The sequence below is a fragment of the Solanum stenotomum genome, chromosome 2 (genome assembly GCF_019186545.1).
Source record: "Solanum stenotomum isolate F172 chromosome 2, ASM1918654v1, whole genome shotgun sequence".
NCBI lineage: Eukaryota > Viridiplantae > Streptophyta > Magnoliopsida > Solanales > Solanaceae > Solanum > Solanum stenotomum.
Genome location: NC_064283.1, coordinates 71,835,550 through 71,857,687, shown reverse-complemented (window position 1 = coordinate 71,857,687; position 22,138 = coordinate 71,835,550). Strand labels below are relative to the sequence as shown.

At 36.6% G+C, this 22,138-nt stretch overlaps 2 protein-coding genes across 5 annotated transcripts; one reads left to right on the top strand and one right to left on the bottom strand.

Annotated features, from left to right (window-relative positions):
* The first annotated feature begins 645 nt into the window (after nucleotides 1-645).
* LOC125854471 (nuclear pore complex protein NUP98A) lies at nucleotides 646-14,321 on the top strand. 3 transcript variants are annotated; one of them, XM_049534024.1, is made up of 13 exons: nucleotides 646-814; nucleotides 1,842-1,911; nucleotides 2,302-2,574; nucleotides 4,284-4,808; nucleotides 5,196-5,420; nucleotides 5,496-6,127; nucleotides 6,866-6,947; nucleotides 7,034-7,079; nucleotides 7,813-7,951; nucleotides 8,171-8,287; nucleotides 8,398-8,575; nucleotides 11,076-11,135; nucleotides 13,472-14,321. In XM_049534024.1, the coding sequence occupies exons 2-13, from the start codon at nucleotides 1,893-1,895 to the stop codon at nucleotides 14,146-14,148; spliced, it is 2,973 nt and encodes a 990-aa protein (XP_049389981.1). In that variant the 5' UTR covers nucleotides 646-814; nucleotides 1,842-1,892; the 3' UTR covers nucleotides 14,149-14,321. The 3 variants fall into 3 exon arrangements, with proteins under 3 accessions (XP_049389981.1, XP_049389980.1, XP_049389979.1); XM_049534023.1 differs by having other exon boundaries at nucleotides 6,866-6,950; nucleotides 13,475-14,321; XM_049534022.1 differs by having other exon boundaries at nucleotides 6,866-6,950.
* A 261-nt stretch (nucleotides 14,322-14,582) lies between these two features.
* LOC125857068 (uncharacterized) lies at nucleotides 14,583-20,441 on the bottom strand. 2 transcript variants are annotated; one of them, XM_049536733.1, is made up of 10 exons: nucleotides 20,329-20,441; nucleotides 19,030-19,258; nucleotides 18,697-18,798; nucleotides 18,313-18,482; nucleotides 17,540-17,673; nucleotides 17,277-17,454; nucleotides 16,125-16,680; nucleotides 15,430-15,542; nucleotides 15,095-15,341; nucleotides 14,583-15,002 (listed from the first exon to the last, which is right to left on the bottom strand). In XM_049536733.1, exons 1-10 carry the CDS (start codon nucleotides 20,382-20,384, stop codon nucleotides 14,781-14,783), a joined length of 2,007 nt encoding a protein of 668 aa, XP_049392690.1. In that variant the 5' UTR covers nucleotides 20,385-20,441; the 3' UTR covers nucleotides 14,583-14,780. The 2 variants fall into 2 exon arrangements, with proteins under 2 accessions (XP_049392690.1, XP_049392691.1); XM_049536734.1 differs by having other exon boundaries at nucleotides 14,805-14,995.
* Nucleotides 20,442-22,138: the final 1,697 nt, after the last annotated feature.

The window sequence follows — 22,138 nt, the reverse complement described above, 5'->3', positions numbered from 1 at the left end:
AATAAATTAGATAACATGTTAAAAGTATTCCAAATGTTTAGGATAAAAAAAATGTAGTTTTGAGTTAAAGATTTAGATAATGATCATGAAAAATGGTGTTAATAACATGCAGTATTTTCACTTACTAATTGAAGTGTCAAGTGCTATGTACGCATATATGAAATATCCGTTTTTAACTTTCTTAAATTTGTATGCTTCACCATAATCTCCATTAATGGGCATAAATTCAGTGTGTTTCACACTTTCTATCAGCTGCATGTTTGGGATAATATCAGAACTTGAATCAATAGGATTTGAATTTGACAACATCTCGTTATAAGTTATATATATATATATATATATATTATAAAATTGGCTATTCATATTTTTCTCCTTAATTTTGAGCATATTTAAATTGACTTAATTTAAATATTTTTTCGTGTTCAAAGAAAAAGAAATATACTTTTAAATATTCATTTTTAAGTTTTTAAAAAATACAAATAAATAAATAAAAAATTAGAATTCCTAATTTATGACAGTATTCGGATCCTTATTTGGATACAAATAGTTTTATGCTAGGCGGGCGGGCGGGTCTGAGCCCATTAACCGAACCGTCAATAATTAGCGTTGTTTAAAAGCTACGTTGCCTATTTGTATCTTACGGAGACCTTTTTGATAGGTCTTTTACCGACCAAAACACACACTCTTAACTCCGCCGAAGTTGCACAAACGCTAGCTTCCGGCGACCTTTTCAGGTGATATTTTTGCTGCTTTTAGATCGAAACCGAGCAACTAGTCGTCCGTCGGCCGGCAACACCTTCCCTGTACATCTCAGGTAGCGCCTTTAACCCTAGCTCTTACGATTTCGATTTCGATTCGGTTTCTCCATTACTTTATCAATTGATGTGATATTTTTAGAGGAACTTCCAAAAACACCAGAGATTTGAAACATAATGAGGCAAGAATGACTTTAGTTTGCCGAATACAATTCATAGCTACATGTTGAGCGAGAGAGGAGAGAGGCAGATTGTATTTGTTTATATGTAAATGTATATGTATCAATGACTTCATTTGTATATATGTAATTAGTATGTATGTATTAACAAATACAATTTGTATCAGTGAATAAGTTGTATACAATTATATTAATTAATTTCCCCATATTTTTATGGCTGAGGCATATATATGTGGAAATCAATTTCTGTACATCCATTATCAAGCTATTGGTGACTTCATTCAACCAGGGACTTTTTAAAATGACGAGTAGCCAAATGGATGATAAGCATACAGTAACCTAAATAAGAATATCATGTTTGTTGCAACCTTTTCATTGATATTTTTGGGGATTATAGATTTAAATCGAGCATTTAGCAGTTGGTCATCAACACCTCCCCTTGGCATATTAGGTAGAGCCTTAAGCTAGTTAGGTTTTTTATTCCGATTTTGATTCTGTTTCTCCTTTACCTTATCCACATTCCACCATAATGTATACAACGTTCTTGTATAGATAATTTGACATATTCAGGTTCTTTTTTGCCTTAATTGCGGGGAAAAAATTAGGTCCAGAATTGTACTTCTGCCCATAGATGCAGTGTTGTATTTAAGCACTGTTTTTTACATTGATTCACATGATGTTTTAAGGTTTACTATCTTAAAATGGATCTTCTTATTGTTTCCTTGTTTTATTCATTTCGCGGTATAATACATATACCTAGTGTATTGGATTTCTTTCATTCATAGAGGCATTATATGTATGTGGAAACAATATCCTTTACTTCCATTTCGGTGAATTTGCTTTAGAAGTATATTTCTACTTCAACAACCAATTGAGAATGATCTCCGCGTTCTTTCCTTTTTTGCAGCTTAACTTTGGACCCTCCAACAACTGCTGGGAAAGATTTGACTATTAAACCATGTTTGGGTCCACGAATGGTAAGTACTTGCAGCTGTCTGTCTCGACATCTTTTTTATACTTGAGAAATCTATCCCCCCCACCCCCACAACTTCTATTGAAGATAGTCTCATGACTCGTAGCTTTACTCATATTTTCATTTAAAACTGGTACTCCTAACAAGAAATAAAAGATTAAGAAAGGACTTGCCCATTCTTATTTTCAATAGCTGCTCTTTTCTGCGACGCCTCTATGCACCCTCTCATTTTTCCATTTATTTGCTTCATTTCATAGAAACAATGTTATTTCTTTTCGACTTGTGTTGTGTTTTTTGAAATTTTCTCGTCTAAGATGCAATTGTTAGTATTCATTTTCCCTGTTATCTTATACAGTGAGGATGTTCACTGCTGACTGTTTTCTGTTTGTTTCAGCTTTCGGGCAGTCATCTTCTAGCCCATTTGGGTCACAATCAGTTTTCGGGCAGACAAGTAATAACCCATTTGCTCCCAAACCTTTTGGTAGTACAAATCCTTTTGGTTCTCAATCAGGTGGTTCCTTTTTTGGTAGCACTTCCACTGGAGTGTTTGGAACACCCCAATCTTCTTCACCTCTGGGGTCTACATCAGTTTTTGGTGCATCATCCTCACCTGCATTTGGAGCTTCTACTACTCCAACTTTTGGCAGTTCATCATCAGCATTTGGGAGTAAGTATTTGTCTCTACAAGCTTCCTTACATAATTGTATTTTATATATCTTTTTTCAGAATGCAATCAATGCTTTGTCTCTACAAGCTTCCTTTCATAATTGTATTTTATGTATCTTTTTTCAGAATGCAATCAATGCTCTATTGTATTCTTTAGTATTGCTAACGCCAAATGTCTTAATACCATTCATCATGATTCTGGGTTCACATCTCAGTGGCCTGTGATGTGGATAGTTAATGATTATTTATTATGCATGTTTCAATGACAATAGGGCTGGCTCACCATTATCCACAACCACCACTGCGACCAGACTGCCAATTACTACAATCAACTACTATCACTGTTAGACAATCACCACTATCCGCCACCATTATATATAAGACAGCCAACATAATCATTCGCAACCATCATTAGCTATCACTATCATCCTCCATCACCAACTATCACCATTAACCACCACTTCCTGCCACCACTAGCTCTTACCCTCAACACCTCCAGTAGCCAACACCATCCTTAATTGACACCCACAACCACCACCGCTAGCCAGCACTATCACCAACCATCTTATGATTTTTTTAAAATATTTTATTGATTTAGCGTAGATTGATTTGGTATTTTATTAAATTTTATATTAACTTATTTTTAAATGTTTTTGTAAAATAAACAATCTTAATTATTTAGTGTTCAAGTCTTAATACAAAAATAGAAATTGAACAAACCCTGTATAATTTCATTCCCACAAGTGGATCTAAGGAGGGTAAAATGTATGTAGCCTTACCCCTACCTTTATGGTGTAGAGAGGTTGTTTTTGCTTGAACCTCGTCAACCCTCCTTTATCGGGGCTTGGGACCATCAATGTAAGTGAGCTCACACAAGCGGAGTTATATTCAGATCCTAGTAGAACATCTTTTTGTTTAGTGTATTCAGATTCTGATGTCTTCGTCTTAATAAAAACAAATGCTAAGTACCAATGCCTGCGTAAAGCTCAAGTGTATAATTTGTCTGTTCAAATGAACTTGTGTTGTAATTCTCTTACATGATTATTATTGATATTTCCTATTTAAACCTTGTACCTGGAAAATATTTTTTTGATTACGGAGAAAAATGCTGTTTCGAGCTTCAAAACATGGTAAATAGTGGGCGTGCACGTCTACCCTCCTTCACCTGTAGGCTTTGAATCATAGGAGTATACAATGTGAATTTTAATGCTAATATTTTTTCCTGGAAAAAAACTGATTTACTTGTTGGGGAGATTATTAGTGCTAATGCAATTTATATGTATTATTAGTGCTAATGCAATTTTTATGTAGGACACATCTTTTCTTTCTTAATGGGAAGAGTGATCTCTATCTAATATCTCTTTTTGCTTCATTCCTTGTAGTTCTTTCTTTTCATTTTTTTTCTGTTCTAGTATAACAGGGTATGCATGGTCTTTTAATTTTCTGAGGTCAATGAAAACCCTTTACTAATATTTTTGTGGTGTAAACCGTATGTTGTTTGCAATGTGCATTTTTCCAGCATTTCCCCTTCACAAATATTTTAGTGGCGTAAACTGTATGTTGTTTACTGTGTGCATTTTCCTTAGAGTGGGAATCAATTGACGTTATTTAAGTTATTGGTGTTATTTTGTTTTAATTGTGTTATAAACTCAATGTGAGTGGAACAGTATTTGTTTGTTCTTCAGTTCTGAAAGTGTCTTGATTGTGAAGGTTCATCTGTATTCGGGCAAAAGCCAGCTTTTGGTGGCTTTGGTTCAAGTAGTGCCCAAACAAGTCCATTCGGCAGCTCGTTTCAACAATCACAGCCGGCATTTGGGAGTGGTCTATTCGGCTCATCTACACCTTTTGGTACCTCAAGTCAACCTGCATTTGGTACTCCAAGTACCCCGACATTTGGTTCATCAACCACCCCTGCTTTTGGTGCCACGATGAGTACACCAGCATTTGGTACATCAAGTACTCCAGCCTTTGGTTCTACACCTAATCCTTCCTTCGGCAATACAAGTAGCCCATTTGGTGTGACAAATCCTCCTGTTTTTGCATCTGGCACCCCGTCCTTTGGTACTACCACTGCTTCTGCCTTTGGTTCCACATCAACTCCTGCTTTTGGTACTCCGAGTGCTCCTTCGTTTAGTTTTGGATCCTCTCCTGCATTTGGCCAATCAACATCTGCTTTTGGCAGTAGCCCGTTTGGCACATCAACGTCAACTTTTGGTGCTCCAAGTTCTGCCTTTGGTAAGTTGTTTTTATATTCATGCAAGACAGACTGATAGTTTTGTTATTTCCTCTGTCTTAAATTATGTGATGCTTTCTATTTTAGTTTGTTCAAAAGAATTACTATCTTTCTATATTTCAGAACGATAACTTTAAACTATCCATTTTACTCTTAATGAGATGATCTTGTAGCCACACAAATATCTATGACTTGTTTTAAACTACAAGTTTCAAAAATGTCTCTTTTTTCTTGAACTCCCTGCCTATGTAAACATCACCACATAAATTTGTCTTGAGGGAGTATGCGTTTTGATATTATTTGTTTTTTCTCTAACTGTAAGGTTTGAAAATCAAAGTTAGTTTATCATATTATTCATCTCTGATACTTGGTCTCTTCATATGGTTTAGGAGCCCAAACTTCTGCGACATCTTTCGGAAACCCTAGTTTTGGACAATCTGCTGTTGGTGGTCAACGGGGCGGAACACGAGTTGCTGCTTACCAGGCAACACCTGATGCAGATAATCCCAGTGGTACCCAGCCTGCGAAACTAGAGTCTATTTCGGCCATGCCAGTTTACAAAGAAAAGAGCCATGAAGAACTTAGGTGGGAGGATTACCAGTTGGGAGACAAGGGTAAGTTTTAATGTAAATTATACTCTCGACATTAGTGATCTTTGCGGTGTTGATAATCTGAACCTCACATTACAGGAGGTCCTGCTCCTGCGGGTCAGTCAACTAGTGGAATGAATTTTGGAAGCTCAGCCTTCGCATCATCAACAACTTCCCCATTTGGCCAATCATCTGCAAATCCATTTACGTCCACTACATCTTCCAACCCTTTTGCCCCCAAACCATCCACATTCAGTACTTCAGGTTTTGGAGTCCCAACTACTCCGGCTTTTAATTCCTCTGCCTTTCCAAGCTCAAATACATCTAATCCTTTTGGCTCTACATCCTCCACTTCCCCTTCCTTATTTGGATCAACTTCAGCTTTTGGACAAAGTACATCTCCCACCCTCTTTGGATCATCTAGTGCTTCGGGTTTTGGATCATCAACATCAATTTTTGGCTCCTCGCCAGCTCAGGCTACTGCTCCAGCATTTGGTCCTAGCTTAAGCTTTGGTAACACTCAATCATCTCCATTATTCCAATCAACTGCCCCTCCATTCGGACAGACGAGCTCGGCCTTTGGACAGACCGCATCATCTTTTGCCCAGACTACACCAGCTTTTGGTCAATCCAATTTGTTTAGTACACCTTCTACTGGCTTTGGTGGTAACTTGTTTTCAAGTGCACCACTGCTAAATACAAGCAGTACAATGGGATTTGGCCAAACAACAGTAAGTTAATCATAAATTGTATTCTATGTAATGTTCTTGTGTTGCTTCTTTAGGTTTCTCTATCTTTTGGTCCCATTGCATTCATGGTTATCAGATGATTTTCACAAATATTTGCTGTATGGATTTGTATGATGAACATGACTATCAGATAAAATCGCAAGGTTTAGTCATCAACTTTGGCTGTTTTGTCAACTTGGCTTAAGCTTCAGCAGTTAAGCTGTTACCTTTACAAGGATATCACCCCTTGGTGCATTTTTTTTGTTGGGTAGAGGCGTGAGTCGTGACCTAAAGGCAGGGAGATGTGGGTAGTCACACTTTGGTCATTTGTGAAAGATAAAAGGTTTCTGTTAGCAAATAAAACTTGGAAGTGAGCATGCACTCATGCTTGATTTGTGTTATTTAAGTAGGAAGTGGAGTACATCACCTCATAAATCCACAGGTATTACAAGGCCATTCTTATATGGTTGCAAGGGTGTTCAACACCGGAAATTATTAAGACATTTGCAATCACTTCTGAGAAAGCAAAACACCTAAATTTTTATGCATATATCTTCAATGCTCTATCATTTGGGTTGTCGTTATTTCTCTCGAGGTTGACTTGCGTAGTGTATCTGTTTAATCAATTTTTTGTTCCTTTTTCTTGCTGTAAAATTATATCATATGCTCACTAAGTTATATGGAGCTGCCCCCCCTTTATCTAGTTGTCTTCCTAATACATCCTTTCCTTTGGATTTGAAGCCCTCTCTATCGACTCCTTTTCAACTGACTCAGCCTTCTCAGAGTTCTACTTTTGGGTTCAATAACTTTGGTCAGACACAAGGAGGTAATTGAAATGTGAGAGTTTCTTTTATAGTTGGTGAGATTGGTGATGCGACTACTAAATCTGTCTCTTGTTCTAATTTGCAGCTGCTGCAAGTGGTTTTGGTGGCACTCCCAGCCTTTTCAGTCAGCCGTATGTAACAGCTCTTTAAATGATCCTTAAAATTTCTTTTTACTATGTAAGCACATGCATATACAGCATTAGAGGAAGTTGTCATCTAGATTTGGTCTAACTTGTGAATATAGTCTTGATGTTTCTTACAGCCCCTTTTATCAGTTTACCTGTAGCGTTACTTCCATTTTGCCTGTACTGATCATATTTTCCTCCAATTCTGGAATTATGCAGTAATTTCCTTCAATATTTGTCTATTTCTTTCAATTGATCCCCACCCCCAAAAGAAGAATGCAGTAAAGGATTAAAGGGCAGCCTGTTTCTTCAGATGACCCAGTATGACCTTAATAAGAGTTTATGTTATCAAGATGGCGGTACACATGAGCTGTGTGATTTCTTGAATAATAGACTGTCATGAGTACTGCCAGAGGACATGTTCATTTCTAGTTGTACATCTTGATCCTTTTATTTCAGTTTCTGCCCATGTACTTCTCTTCTTTCATGATTATATGAACACCTGTAGCACTGTCAGAGGACGTGTTCATTTCTTGAAGTGCATCTTGATCCTTTTATTTCAGTTTTCCACCCATGTACTTCTCTTCTTTCATGATTATATGAACACCTGTAGCACTGTCAGAGGACATGTTCATTTCTTGAAGTGCATCTTGATCCTTTTATTCCAGCTTTTCGCCCATGTATACTCCTCTTCTTTCATGATTATTTGTATGGAACTGATAAACACCTGTTGCTACAGGCCAGCTATCCAAAACTCAGTTGTCGCACAACCTGCAGTTGTTACTAATCCATTTGGAACTTTACCAGCGATGCCTCAGATGTCAATTGGTCGTACTGGCACTTCTTCTTCTATACAGTATGGGATTTCTAGTTTACCGGTAAGTGTGTATGACATGCCTTCTTTACTTTAAATGGGTTGTGGGGGGTGGGGAAGAGGCTACCTTCCTTGCATGGCTTCTCTATGATTTTCTTATTTTGGTTTGTGGATGGGATCTGCCCTTTTCGTTTCTACTCCACTTTTCTTTTTATTATTAACATAAACAACAACAGATACATAATTTGGTGCTCTTGCATGTTTTTCACTTTATTGTTTACAGGTGGTTGACAAACCTGTTCCTGTCAGGATATCATCATTACTAACTTCTCGACACCTTTCTCAAAGACGGCTTAGGTTGCCAGCAAGGAAATATCATCCTAAAACTGAGGGGACTAAGGTGAAATGATGTTTTATTTATCTTAGACCTCTAAATCCTCAATGAATCAACAGATCTAGTTTTAAGTGCAACACATTGACCGACTTTATGTGACTTATGTTTCTTTGCAGGTACCGTTCTTTAGTGACGATGATGAAACACCAAGCACGCCTAAGGCAGATGCATTGTTTGTTCCCAGAGAGAACCCAAGAGCTTTAGTAATTCGTCCATTGGACCAATGGCCTTCGAGAGGTGGTTTGGAGAAAGTATCCCCATCAAAGCACATGTCTTCCCCAGCGCATGAGAATGGTAGGTTATGGATTGTGTTTTACTTACTACATAGTTCTAAAGCCAACAATAATCCTCTCGTCGAAGACCTTAATGATAGATGCCGGCAGATGCCAGCGCCCATGCCACCTAGCCCAGCGCCTGGCGCCTGTCCCCAGGCGCCTAGCTTCCATCGCCATGCCACCAGAGTAGTTACCCAGTTTTCCTGCAAAATTATAGGGCAGTTACCAACCTGCTCTTAATCATATCCCTTAGATTGCAATAGCTCTACAGTTGAGGTTATGCTTGTGGTTGTCATTTGTGTTGATTTTGACCATCAACTGGTTAGTTTTGATTAGTCTTGACATTCTTAAGTTGGCGTCTTCACTCTATAAGGAGTGTATCTGTTGCAAGAAAGATAGCTTTAGCGTGTGGGAAGTTGCCACACACAACCCAAATTACACCCTAATACACAGTAGATACATGGTAGAGTCTCTCAATGATTCTGTTCATTTTGAGTCATCCATACCACTCGACCGAAGTTGCACTCCAATATACTATAGACACATTATTGTGATTTTGACTCATCAAGCATATTAGAAACATTATGTTTTATTTATATATTGCAATTTTCTGATTTTCTGCACTGGGTTAAATTGTATGTTGCTTTTGAACTGATAGGAACCCCAGTAACTTCTCCTCTTGGTGATTGAAATAACCTTTCTACATGAAAGAACTTGGAATTTGAACCGTGGATTGCATGACTCCTCTTTTTGTGAATATTGTTTTTGGATTATAGCTGAATATTGCACTTCAAAATTTTGGATTTGCCTTCAATTATTAATGAGTATCAAATCAAAATACCTTTAAAAAGATACTCCCTCCGTGCCAATTTAAGTGTTACTTCCCCTTTTGGTCTGTCCCAAAAAGAGTGCCTCTTTCTATATTTAGTAAGTTTTCCAATCCAACATTCTACATACTAAGTTTTAAGACCACAAGATTTAAAGGACTATACAAATTTAAATTTAAGACCGCGAGATTTCAAGGACTATATGCATCTTTAATTTAAGACTACAATATTCATTTTTAATGTAAGACCTACAATATTCATTTTTAATTTAAGACTACAATATTCTAAGGTCTCCCTTTGTTTCGTTAAGTCTGCCCAGTCGAACTAAGATGCTTAAATTGGGATGGAGGGAGGATAATTTTTTTAGGCTCCAAAAAGTTATCTTTTTAATGGATTTGATTCTCTTTAATAATTGAAGGCACTTCCAGAAGTTTTGAAGTGCAATATTTAGTTATTTGATCATTTTATTTGGCCAAGTATACCTAGGCAGCCCCTTAAACTTGGCCTGATTTGTCAGTTAGACACAACCTTGCCACTTTCTTCTGTTAGAAGTGCATAATTGAAGGCTGTTCTAACATAATTGAAGGCACATCCTGAAGTTTTGAAGTGTGATATTTAGTTCTTTGATCATTTTATTTGGGCCTAGTATACCTAGGTAGCCCCCTAAACTTGGCTTGATTTGTCAGCTACCCACCAACTTTGCCACTTTCTTATGTTCGAAGTGCATCTCCTAAGTACCTTATCGTGACATGGCAAAAAAAGTGAGTACATATTTTTTCTTTATAGTTGAGCCTAACAATTTGTTTCTTTGTCAATCGCCTTCTTTCCTTGGAAGAAGTCGCTGGAGAAAAAGAAAAAGAATCCAACGGCTGGCTTGGGGATAGGAATCTGAAATTAAAGATAGGGGCCGGAACCCCCAACTTAAACACATAAAAATAATTTCTTCTTCACCCACAATTGATAGCTCAATGGTAATAAAGAAAAATTAGATCAAATCCGGACGAAGGAACCAGTGAATTGAACTGTCAACTTTCAATTCATTGCTACTTGGGTAACAGGAAGCAAAGGAGAACTTTAGGCCATGTAATCTATAAATAACCCTAGAGCTACCAAAATCAAGAATTCCTTTAACAAGCGACTATAGTAAGCAATCACAGAAATCTCAGACTTCCGCAAAATTCTAGAATGCCAAATAGGGAAATCTATATAACTATTTAGCTAGGCATAAATTAGAACAAATTTAAACCTTGCTTGGCACAACCAAATGTGATTCTAATTTTCGAATCATGTACTTCTTGCTTATAAGCCTCTCAATTTTACCTCCATCCTCATCTTTCCCCATTGTAGAATTCAACGTTGCCTCTCTCTTTTCTAGCGTATGTGGGTTTTGGTGTTTCCCAATTTTTTTTTTATCTAATGTTATGTGTTTTATTTTTCACACGTCTTTTGTCTTAGTATGACACTCGATGTTGTGAACCTGTGTTTAGGAGACATTTTTGTACCTTTTAGCCTCTTATTTTCTCAAGTTAACAAAATTTTTGAAGAACTGGAAAGAATGGTACCTTTATCATTTCTCTAATTAGTCTTAGTATGTACTATGTCAAGTCTTGCTTTCAGAACTATATTGATGCATAGTTGTTCGTGTTGTAATATTGTGGGTCTGTTTTGCTGAAGAATGCACTTCTTGTTCAGGTAAAACTGCTGAAGTTGTTTGTGCTCCAGTTAACGAGGCCAGTGCAAAAGATAAAAACAGTAAGTAATTGTTGATATCTTGTTGAAGTTCTCAATAAGCGAAAATGTTTCTGAGTGTACCAATTTGTCAAAATAATTTTGGTTATGAAAAAAATGATGTGAACATTTTTTGTTTTAATGCCAAGTTTATCAGTACTATATACTACAAACAAATTCAACACAGTAATATAATCCTGCAAACAATCTAGGATATCTAGTTCTCATCAACAATTAAACTGATTGAAAGGAAAGGGATAAGTAGCATGGGAGAACTCCTGAAACAGTCCCCAGGGCTTTGGTTAAATGTGAGAGCGCAACACATGATGTATGGATTAGGTACACGTCAGGAGTAGTAACCTGCCGCAGATTAAAAGTCAGGTATTTAAGTCAAGGGTAGAGGGGTAGGTCTTTATCACACCAAGCTTGGAACCCTGTGCCAATTGGCCCTTGAAGATTTCTAGGTCATTAAATAAAAACTCCCCTCAGCTAGAGGATCTAATTTAATAGCTGGAACATTAACAGTGAAAATGGCCTCTGAAACAGCTAGGAAACAAATTATCAGTCAGACCCTTGAGAGCCGCCACATATCTCTGCAACAATGGATGATAAGTGCTATTTGCACATTCTTTTGAGCCCCCCCTCCCCCAAATCCATTCGTTCATCTCTGAATCCCAGTCTGGCTCTTCTTTTGTTGTTTACATTTTGGCGACATTTTTCCTGATTATGCAAAGTCTACTCTATATTCAAGTTCCATCTTTTCCCGAGTTTCTAGCAGCACCTTCAAGATTAAAAAAGAGTAACTTTCACATATAGCAAACAAAAAAATCATATTTGTATGCTATAACAAAGTTTGCATAATTGCGCTCCATAGCAAACATATATATGTATAATTCGCTATACATATACAATTAAAAGCTGTCTATTTCGCTATACATATATACAAAAAGAGCAATTGTATAATTCGTTGGCTCCTCTTCAGAATTGTATAATTTCATTATACAAACATAAAACTGGGCAGGGGAATATTTTTATTGTATAATTATAAGTGTATAGGACGAATATATATGTATTTGCATGTGTATATACAATTTTCTCTCGCTTTATACAAACAGAAACGCAATTTATACACTTTTGTTGTATAAAACGAGAAAGAGAGAAAGGCACAAGAGAACTGGGCAGGAGAATATTTTTATTGTATAATTATAAGTGTATAGGACGAATATATATGTATTTGCATGTGTATATACAATTTTCTCTTGCTTTATACAAACAGAAACGCAATTTATACACTTCTGTGTATAAAGCGAGAGAGGAGAACACAGAGGGAGTGAGCGAGAGAGGAGAGTGGCGAGCGAGAGTTTGAGGGAGAGAGACGCTGGCAAACAGTTTGCTACAGGACACAATTAAATCAAAGTGTGGTTATACCATTTAATTTGAATTATTAGTTTGCCATTATATACAATTTTTCCATCAAAAAATTATCTCTAATTTTTGAGTCTAGAAGTTGGCATCATGAAACTTATTAACTCCTTTCTGGGCAAGGCAGTAGATTCTCTTCCATGATCTGCACCAAGGTTAGGCTACTTTCTGCATAGGAGGATTGAGCTCTTGATTGAAACTCCCAGCATCTTTTACTTCTATCCTCCTTGGCTCAATTTTATATCATATTAATTGGCCAAATACTCTTAAGACTATCTGCACCTAAGAGAGTTTCCTACGTATGTATGATGGTTTTTAGTAGTTTTATCCTACATAGATTATAATGGTGAACATCCTTGAGATCCCCTCGTCAAATAATGCAACAACTCAGGATCCGAAAATTTTGAAGTGGTCAATGAGGTGGGCTGAGATAAAAACACTAGGTGTCTTTCCATCTGTCCAAGCCTTTGGTGGACGGAGTTAACTTGGCATTTGTTGCTGGTGGAAGGTAGATGGAATTAGTCAAGGTGCGTCAAGTTGGCTCAGACACTATAGTTATCCAAAAAATAAGAGATCCTAAAATTTTGAGTTATTAAACTCGTCGGGTCATAATACATTTTTAATATAATTGAGTTGGTCCAATCCCAACAGTTAAACTTTAAACATGCTGTCCTATTTTGCCAATTAGAAGAGCTTTTGATAACCAACCCCCAAAGAAGAAAAAAGGAAAAAGGAAAACTGGAACTAGCCCTTTGCTCTTTTCTGCTATCATGATAATAGCTGTTAATTGAATACAAGTTAGAAGCTTGTTATGACAGTATGACTTGTTAATATAAATGTTGCTTCTGCCTTACAATGTCGGTTACCCAGTTGTCACCAGAATCAAAATTCTGTTACAGTATGTGGCCTCATTCACTGTATTTCATTTTTTCCTGCAGAAGATCTGGTTGAGAATGGCTTTGATAAAGAGGGTCTCGATAGTACCAAACTGAACCAGAAACCTAATGGTCTCCACGAAGGGCAACATCTCCGAAAAGGAGGATCTTCCATTACCCTTACTGGCCATCGAGCTGGTGAGGCAGCAATTGTTTATGAACATGGGGCTGACATTGAGGCTCTGATGCCAAAGCTCTTGCATTCTGATTATTACACAGAGCCACGGATTCAGGAATTGGCAGCCAAAGAAAGAGCTGAACCTGGGTTCTGTCGCCGTGTGAAGGATTTTGTGGTTGGAAGACATGGGTACGGTAGCATTAAGTTCATGGGGGAAACAGATGTTCGTCGTCTTGATCTTGAGTCTCTAATTCAGTTTAACAATCGAGAGGTGATAGTCTATATGGATGAAAGTAAGAAACCTCCTGTTGGCCAAGGTCTTAACAAGCCCGCTGAGGTGACACTTCTCAACATAAAATGTTTCGATAAGAAGACTGGACAACAGTATACAGAGGGTCCTAGAATCGAGAAATATAAAGAAATGCTTAAGAGGAAGGCAGGAGATCAAGGTGCTGAATTTGTGTCATATGATCCTGTTAAAGGAGAATGGAAGTTCAGGGTTCAGCATTTCAGCAAATATTGGCTTCACGAAGATGAATGTGGCGAATATTCTGATGCCTAGCAGCAGCCGGCAAGAAGAAAGTTAGACTAGCTTAATTTCTGGTATACAGGTACTTCATGTAAAGAACCCACTAGCACATTTGTGGAATATGGGTTGTGCAGTTTCCCTTTTTTTCAGCCTTTGTTGTGGATTGCTGTTTTTCTCCGTTGTATTTGTTTGCTTTGACTGGTCTTTTTTTTTGTCATTACATCTGTTGTTTCACGAAGTGCAAGTATTTTTCATCTCCCTCTTTTGTTAGATTGCAGATTTTGGATTGAGGAATCGAAGCTCATCTTTTTATATGCTTAATTTAGGTGTTATTCTGTGTTTGGCTTAGGACAAAATGGTTCACTGGGCGGATTTGTCACCCTGGGGGTGGGGTGGGTTGGACAAAATGCTCATGTTAACAATGATTAAAATCTGAAACATGGAGATACCAAATTTCACTACACTATATTTTTGACTTCAAATACAAGATGTTTGTAAACTCTTTACCATATTTGATTAATTCTCATGACACTTCATGAAAATTGTTAAAAGTGATCAAACCAAAAGAACCAACAAACAAAAAGAAGTTTAAGGAACTTATCTCATACAAAATCTACATAAAACTGAAGGGATCTATATACATTCATGACTATGAAAACTTCCCATTATGAATCAACATTTTTCCCCACAATTTCGACAGGGACGACAGGTATAGAGTCCCACCACTCCTTTATTCTCCGATTTACTTTCTCATTTTCCATGTATTTCCCAATCTTTGATGTCTGTACAAAGATGCACAACGTCAAAGCCATAACGATAAACTTGAATGGAACCACTGCTAATATCACTGAAGCAACAACCATTGCTGCCATTACTAAATCTGCATGCTGTAACGACATTTCAAAAATTAGTAAACGATCCGTCATGACAAAGTATAGGCAAAAAAAAGGGGAAGAATTGTTGTGTTGTGTTGTGTTACCTTTGGAGCCTTTGAAACAAATATGGACCAGATTTTCAGTAGAACTATGTTCATGCTTTGAATCAAGTCGTAGACATTTCTTAGTCCATGTTGTGCTGACACTATGTTTTCCATCGTTGTATGATCAGATCCAGTGTAGATAACTATTTTACTTGCCTTATCTAGTACGTCCCCTCTTCGTCTTGTCCATATCATCGTAGCAACTGTTCCCAATAATAGAGCTGCTATTGCTTTGCCAATCCACTCTCTGCATTCGCGAACATCTATTAATGTCTTTTTTCGAACTGTGGTTCATTTTGTTCAAATAATGTATGTAGGAATTAAGATATACTTACATATATATGACTATGAGTGTCGTCAGGACAAAAATGGAGGTGCATAGAGGTCGTTCCCATGTTAATACCTCTTGAATATAAGGCATTAACCTCCCGAGCTGTTTGATAAGACCCTGATTAGTACAGAAAAGAAAGACGGTAATGTTAGGATATTTCAGAACAATACAGTAGCAGAGTATAAGCATACTATTAAGAAGACGTCAATAAGTAAATCAACATGACTAAAATTTGTCCTCAACTGGCAAGTAAGCACTCCAACTTTGAGTATAGACATGTAGACAACTCAACTCGTCTTGGCCACATTGTCAGTTTCCAACTTTCAAAATGATCAACTAGACGCCTCAAAATTTAATGTGTCACGTCAACGTCAGGTGTCCACGAGACACGGTGTGGACGAGTTAAAGAGTGTTTATTTGTCCGTTGAGATCAAGCTGACGTGTATAGATGAACAGTTTCAAAGTTGGAGTGCTTACTTGTTAGTTCAAGCCGAGTTTAAGTGTCTACTTATGTATTATGCTTATTAAAAACTCTTCAATTCAGATTAAGTGATACAGAGTTCTAACAAATAGGGGAAGTCAAGCTTCTATACTGGCTATCTTTGTAATTTCTTACCTTTTTTCGCCTCTCCTACCTTCGTAAATCTATAGGAGATATGATATGCATGCAATTACGTCGAATAACTCAGCAACACTTACCATAAGAACCTGGACACTATTCCCCATACCTTCCCCTTTCAGCTCCTCAACAGTAGCTTTAGCCTTTTCAATCTCCTTTGCTTCCTCTCTCGCTTGATCGATAGCATTCCCCAATGACGAGACATTGTCAGTTTGTCCAGGTATACGGTTGCTATCATCAATTTCTTTGACCACTTCGGCTGGAACAGACATCGGGGAGATATTCAGGCTTCTCAAGATTGAGCTAGCACTACAAGGATGTCCAACGTCTAGTTTCTTCAGACTCTCAGCAAGCTCTTCAAGTACATAATCTCCTTTTGGTAACTCGTCTAGCAAATCGAAAATTAAGAAATTCTTGGGAACTGGTGGAGAGATCCTAAGCATTTCTCTAGCTGCATGAAGCCTTATAATTCCTAGAATTGTCCTCGCGTGCATCTCCCATGATCCTGAAGGTGAATCGACCTTAAACTTCTGTAGGAACTGATGCAAAAGTATAATCTCCTTTATAAGAGCAAGCCAATGGTCGCGCCTTGTTGAGCTTGTCATTTCTGGAAATTCCAAGAGAACAGCTTCTTCCCTAAATTATACAATGCCAAAAGTACTCATACTAGTGAACGATATCGTGCACAAACATGATCCTTGAAGCCATATAAGCGTATAAATTGTGAAATTCCACATGAACATGGTATATTACAAGCAAAAATCATCCTTCAAACCAGCAATTCTTGAAGCCTTTTCATTTTTTCAAAAGAATCGTCCTTGAAGCATTTTAACTCATCCTTTCTACTTTGCCCAATCTCCTATAGATATCTATTTTCTGGGGGCCGGAGTGGAAGAAGGGGGATTCTCAAACACGGAAAAGGATCCGATGAAATCCAAAAGAATTTAACGAGGAGTTGTCTGAGGTGAAAATCTCATGTACAGTTCTTTAGAGCGACACTTCTTTAGACAAAATAGAAGAAATGAAATGAAGAAGACTCCTATTTCAAGTCTTAAACGAAATGAGTGGACTGGAATCGGCAGTATTCTATTGATAGATAGTATGGTAGAAAGATTCATCTATTTCGTCTACCATACTATTTACCATTAGTTAGATTGTTTTATAAAGCAAGCGATAAATAATGCCGAAATACTTAGTCCTTAGGGAGAAGTGGAAGCTGAGAGAATACTTACAATTCAGAAGAACTATAAACTATAGCCTTGTCAAAGAGCGGAGCACCCCACGGACCTGTAGCAGCAGGTTTGATACTCTGCTCGAAATCTTCCGAAAGATTGAGCTTAAGAGAGTCTTTATAAGAAATGACTCCGGATTCCTCAAAGTACAGGGCATAGTTTGTTAGTGTCAGCCTACCTAGAAACAGAAGTACCGTTAACTATAATATCCTTAAAATACGAGGTCTCATAACAATGCGAAACTATAAGGAAGGAAAGAGTACCAGGCCAACTTGTCCCTCCAATATGGCGCACTATTCTTTGTGAACTTGCAGTTCCTTCTACGTGTATTATAAACTCGTCATCTCTCATTTCCACACCCGTTGGAGTTGCTTGTTTCTGCAAATGCTTTATGCACCTAAAGTCCAGTAGACACCGAAAATTGTCAACAAAAATAATGAGGCCTAGTGCAACATTTTTACTAAAGTTGAGAGGCAAGCCATTTTAGAAACAAGAAATTATCTGCTAGAAGAAAAATTCACCATTTTTCCCCCCGGTTTTCCCAATTTGCATCTGAAGAAACATCACCATCATACGACATTTTCCCTCTCTCTCCACCCCGCCAAATATACAAGAAAGAACTTAGGTGCATAACCTATATTCACTTGAAACCGAGATAAATAACTCTTCTTGATGACAAGCAGGACCCTCAATGGCGGAGATGGGATTTTTAACAAGGGAGTTCAAAATCTGAAGAAGTAAACACGAACTAACCGAAGGAGGTCTGACATCTACTATATATACATAAAAAAAAAATTAATCATGTATAAATAGTACTACGCTGAATGTATGCTGGCTCCACCCCTAGGACCCTGAAGTACACATTTGATCTCAAATTCCATTTTCGGAATCCAGAATTTATACTTGGCTGCTACAACATTATTATACCAGTCGATTTAATTTTGTCGTTGATTCTGAGTCCATTCTTGCATTATAGCTCCATGGAGAAATAATCTTCCAACTAATAGGAGGGAAAATAAGAGTTTAGAATAATTACTTTATAATCTCCTTCAAGAATATGTTATAAGCAGGAAAATGCAGTCGATTTTCTGTAGGTGCTGTGAGAGTCTCGAAAGTACATCTTCCGTTAACAAAATCACCTACTAAATTTACGAGTGTCGCCAGCCACAAGAAAGCATGCTCTCCAACACTAGGTTTATGATCAACCTGCCAATCCAATCACTTTGATCAGTTATTTGGAGAGTGAAATTCAGTGAAAGAAAACTAACAATCTTCGAACCTTCACCTACATCGTTATCATCTTAAGTCGTAACATAGTACTAATACACGCATAAACAACTTGTCCGATCTTCTGTTATCTTTTGAGTAACATAATATAACAAAACACAGTACTTCTAACTCAAGGATTCGGATTTCTTACAAGGAACGGCAAGAGATCCGAGTAGAACAAAGGGATGTCATCTTGTTCCTTAGTCATCTCAGCAACGACTTTTTTCTCTTCTTTTTCTTTCGCCAACGACTCCTGTATTGTTTACAAAAAATATGTAAACTACAATGTACATATCATATAAGGAAAATAAAGCATGTCATCAATCTTCTAGGACACAGAAAAGTTCCTCCTAATATTTTTTCAAATTTTAGAACTTCCATTACACAATTAACAAAATAAACTCGCGTTGATTCAACAAAACAAATGATGGTGATTAAACTAGGAAGCATGAAAGACACGACGATTGTACATGAGAGAACATACTTCATGTGTCTCTTCTTCTGTTGAACTAGGTATTTCCCATGCCAGCATCATATCAAACGTGAACCGGATAAAATCACCATTATCGATCATTTCTTGTAACTTACTACACATATCAGTGAGGGCCTTGGAGCAGCAAAACTCGACTAATTTCCTCGAATATCCCTCCATGTTAGGATCCCATCCAGCCTCAAATTCATGCACTAGTTCATCCACAGTTGTGCCCAACTTCCTAACATGAAATGATCTATTAGTACTAATAACTTGTTGCTGATGATTCACATTATAAATGAAATGTGTATTCACAATTTTGTATGAAGCTTTGTAGATTCCAAAACAGAGTTTATGACAAAACTAGAATAATTTAGTAGCTCTACCAATTTACAAAATCCATAATATATCAAAACAACAGTTCTGTGCACAAAACATCCCACCTTGACCTCATCTCGGAATATATATATATATGTAGAAATTAAGTGGTATTTGTATAAAATTAACATAACCCAATGAACAAATGATCTGGTCCATTGGCTCTTGGGCGGGTGCTTAAAGCCTTTTAGTGTTGTTGAGCCTGAGTTTGAATCTCACTGTTAACATGTCTTTTTTATATTTTGACTTTGCCCACTTTTAGAGCACCCGCAACCTTAAAATCCTAAATCCGCCACTGGACGCACCCCAAAGGCGGAGCTAGGTGGGGATTCATGGGTTCAGACGAATCCAGTAGCTTTTCCGTAGATCCTATATTTTTACTAGAAATTAACTGCCGACTTTCAGAGCACCCGCAACCTTAAAAATCCTAAATCACCCGCAACCTTAAAATCCTAAATCCGCCACTGGGCGCACCCTAGAGGCGGAGCTAGGTGAGGGTTCATGAATTCGGATGATTCAATAGCTTTTTACGTAGACCCTATAATATTTGTACTAGAAATTAATTAAATTTATATGTATATTAATTTGTGAACCCCTAACAAAATTGATTGACAATTATTAACAAAATTTAGAACCTCAAACTCTTAATTTCGGCTTCGCCTCTGGCGCACCCAAGGGATATAAAATAGACAGTTTACTCTAATACAAGCATTAATGACAATTTCTGCGACTCAAACCATAACATGAGTTACATCATAATCAAGCACCAAAAATATATTAATCTAGCCTCAACTATGAATGTTCAGTTATATCATGAATATATTTCCATTTGATAATATTTTAGAATATTTGACAATTGGCATATATAGTTCAATTTTTTAATAAAAAAGTTCAAGTTTTATTTAGCAATTGAAGTTGAATGAGAGAACTAACTTGGCACATCTGCAAATAACATCGTTGGCAATAGTTGAAAGATGCTTCTTTTCCATGGACAAATATTATTAACTTCTATCCCTATTGAGTTTCAGAAGACTTTTTTTTTTTGTGTTTTAGATATTTAGAAATGTATTTTAATTTGTCGTTACACAACATTTCATTTTTCAAAAAATAGAAAAAAAAATCATATGGATAAGAGGAAATAAGTGGAGATTATTATTGGTGACACGTGGTCAACATGCAAGGACCAAATCTCTACTCATCACGTTTGAACCGACGGAGAAGAATTACGATTTTGTGACCATTTTTTTTTATCATTTATTTAAAAATGAAAGAAAACAAAACTTCCCCGCTTGAGCTAGAAATTTTATCAAGGGTGTTCAAAAATAATGGTATGTGACTGTCAAAATAATATAAAAAGATATTGTGCTATTTGGAGTTTGAACTGGAAACTCTTTCATTCAAATAGACACACATTATCACTACATCAAAAACCTAATCCAACTTTAAATATATACCCTTTAAACGTAGAAATATATATATATAAAAAAATTTCAATGAAGGGTGTCCAGTTAAACGCACCTGCTTTTAGGTGAAAGTATAAATCTTTTTCTTATAAAAAGATTTTAAAATTTTAATAATAAAAAAAGTTATTTTATTAATTTTTCCATTTTGTTGATAAATATTAATTATAGTACGTGCTTACGCGTGATCTATATCAATAAGTATACAATTCAAAACATAAGATTAATTGTGTATAGCATAAATAAGAAATTGAATTTTATTGGATATGATACATAGTATGTTAAGTAGCGTTACGCTACTATAAGTTGTGAATTGAATTTCTTAAAGATGATAATGTATGTATTCAATCGAGTCTCAACCTTCCAAAGATACTTTTGATTTGTACTCATATAAAATTAAGTTCTACAATTCACAAGAAATTAAAAGAAGTTGAATCTTTGAGCAATTAATCAATGAGATTTTGTAAGGTGATGAAAATGTTTCAGAATGAATACCAAGTTATTTAAGTAATTCAAAAATTATTGAACAACCAATTAAATAATATGATCCTCGGAAAAATGTTGACCAACTCATACGTTTGGGTCTGGTTTGAAATGGAAAAAATTTACGCTTTTCCTTTTGAACTAACGCGCGTCATTTAATAGGTTGTTAAGCACGCCTACGAAAAATTTTGAACAAAAAGTATAATAAAAAATCCATGAATTATAACACACGAAAAAAATGAAAATATTACTATTATCCATTTTGGGCCTCGTTTGAACTCGAAAAAAATCTACATTTGACCCTCCTAACCAAAACGCGTCATTTGATAGGTAGTCATGGATGCCCATGAAAAATTTCAGAAAAAAAACACCGGACATACATATCATACAAAATTCATGGATTATAACACATGAAAAAATGAAATAAGAAAATCTCTGTTTACCGTTTCATGCCTCGTTTGTACTATTTTCCCCTCCGACCACACTATTTATAAGGTCGTCACGGCTCCCCACGGAAAATTTCAGCCAAAAAATCGTTGGACGCGCATATCACCCAAAATCTATGGACTATAACACACGAAAAGACGGATACATCTCTATTTTCCGTTCCAAATCTAGTTTGAACTCGGAAAAACTTATGTTTGCCTCTCCAAACTAATGAGCGTCATTTAATAGGTCGTCAGGAACGCCCATGAAAAATTTATGCAAAAAAAAAATCAACACACCTATCAAACAAAATCCAGACTCTAACACACAAAAAAAGGGGAAAATCCCTATTTTCTATTTCGAGTTTTTTTTGA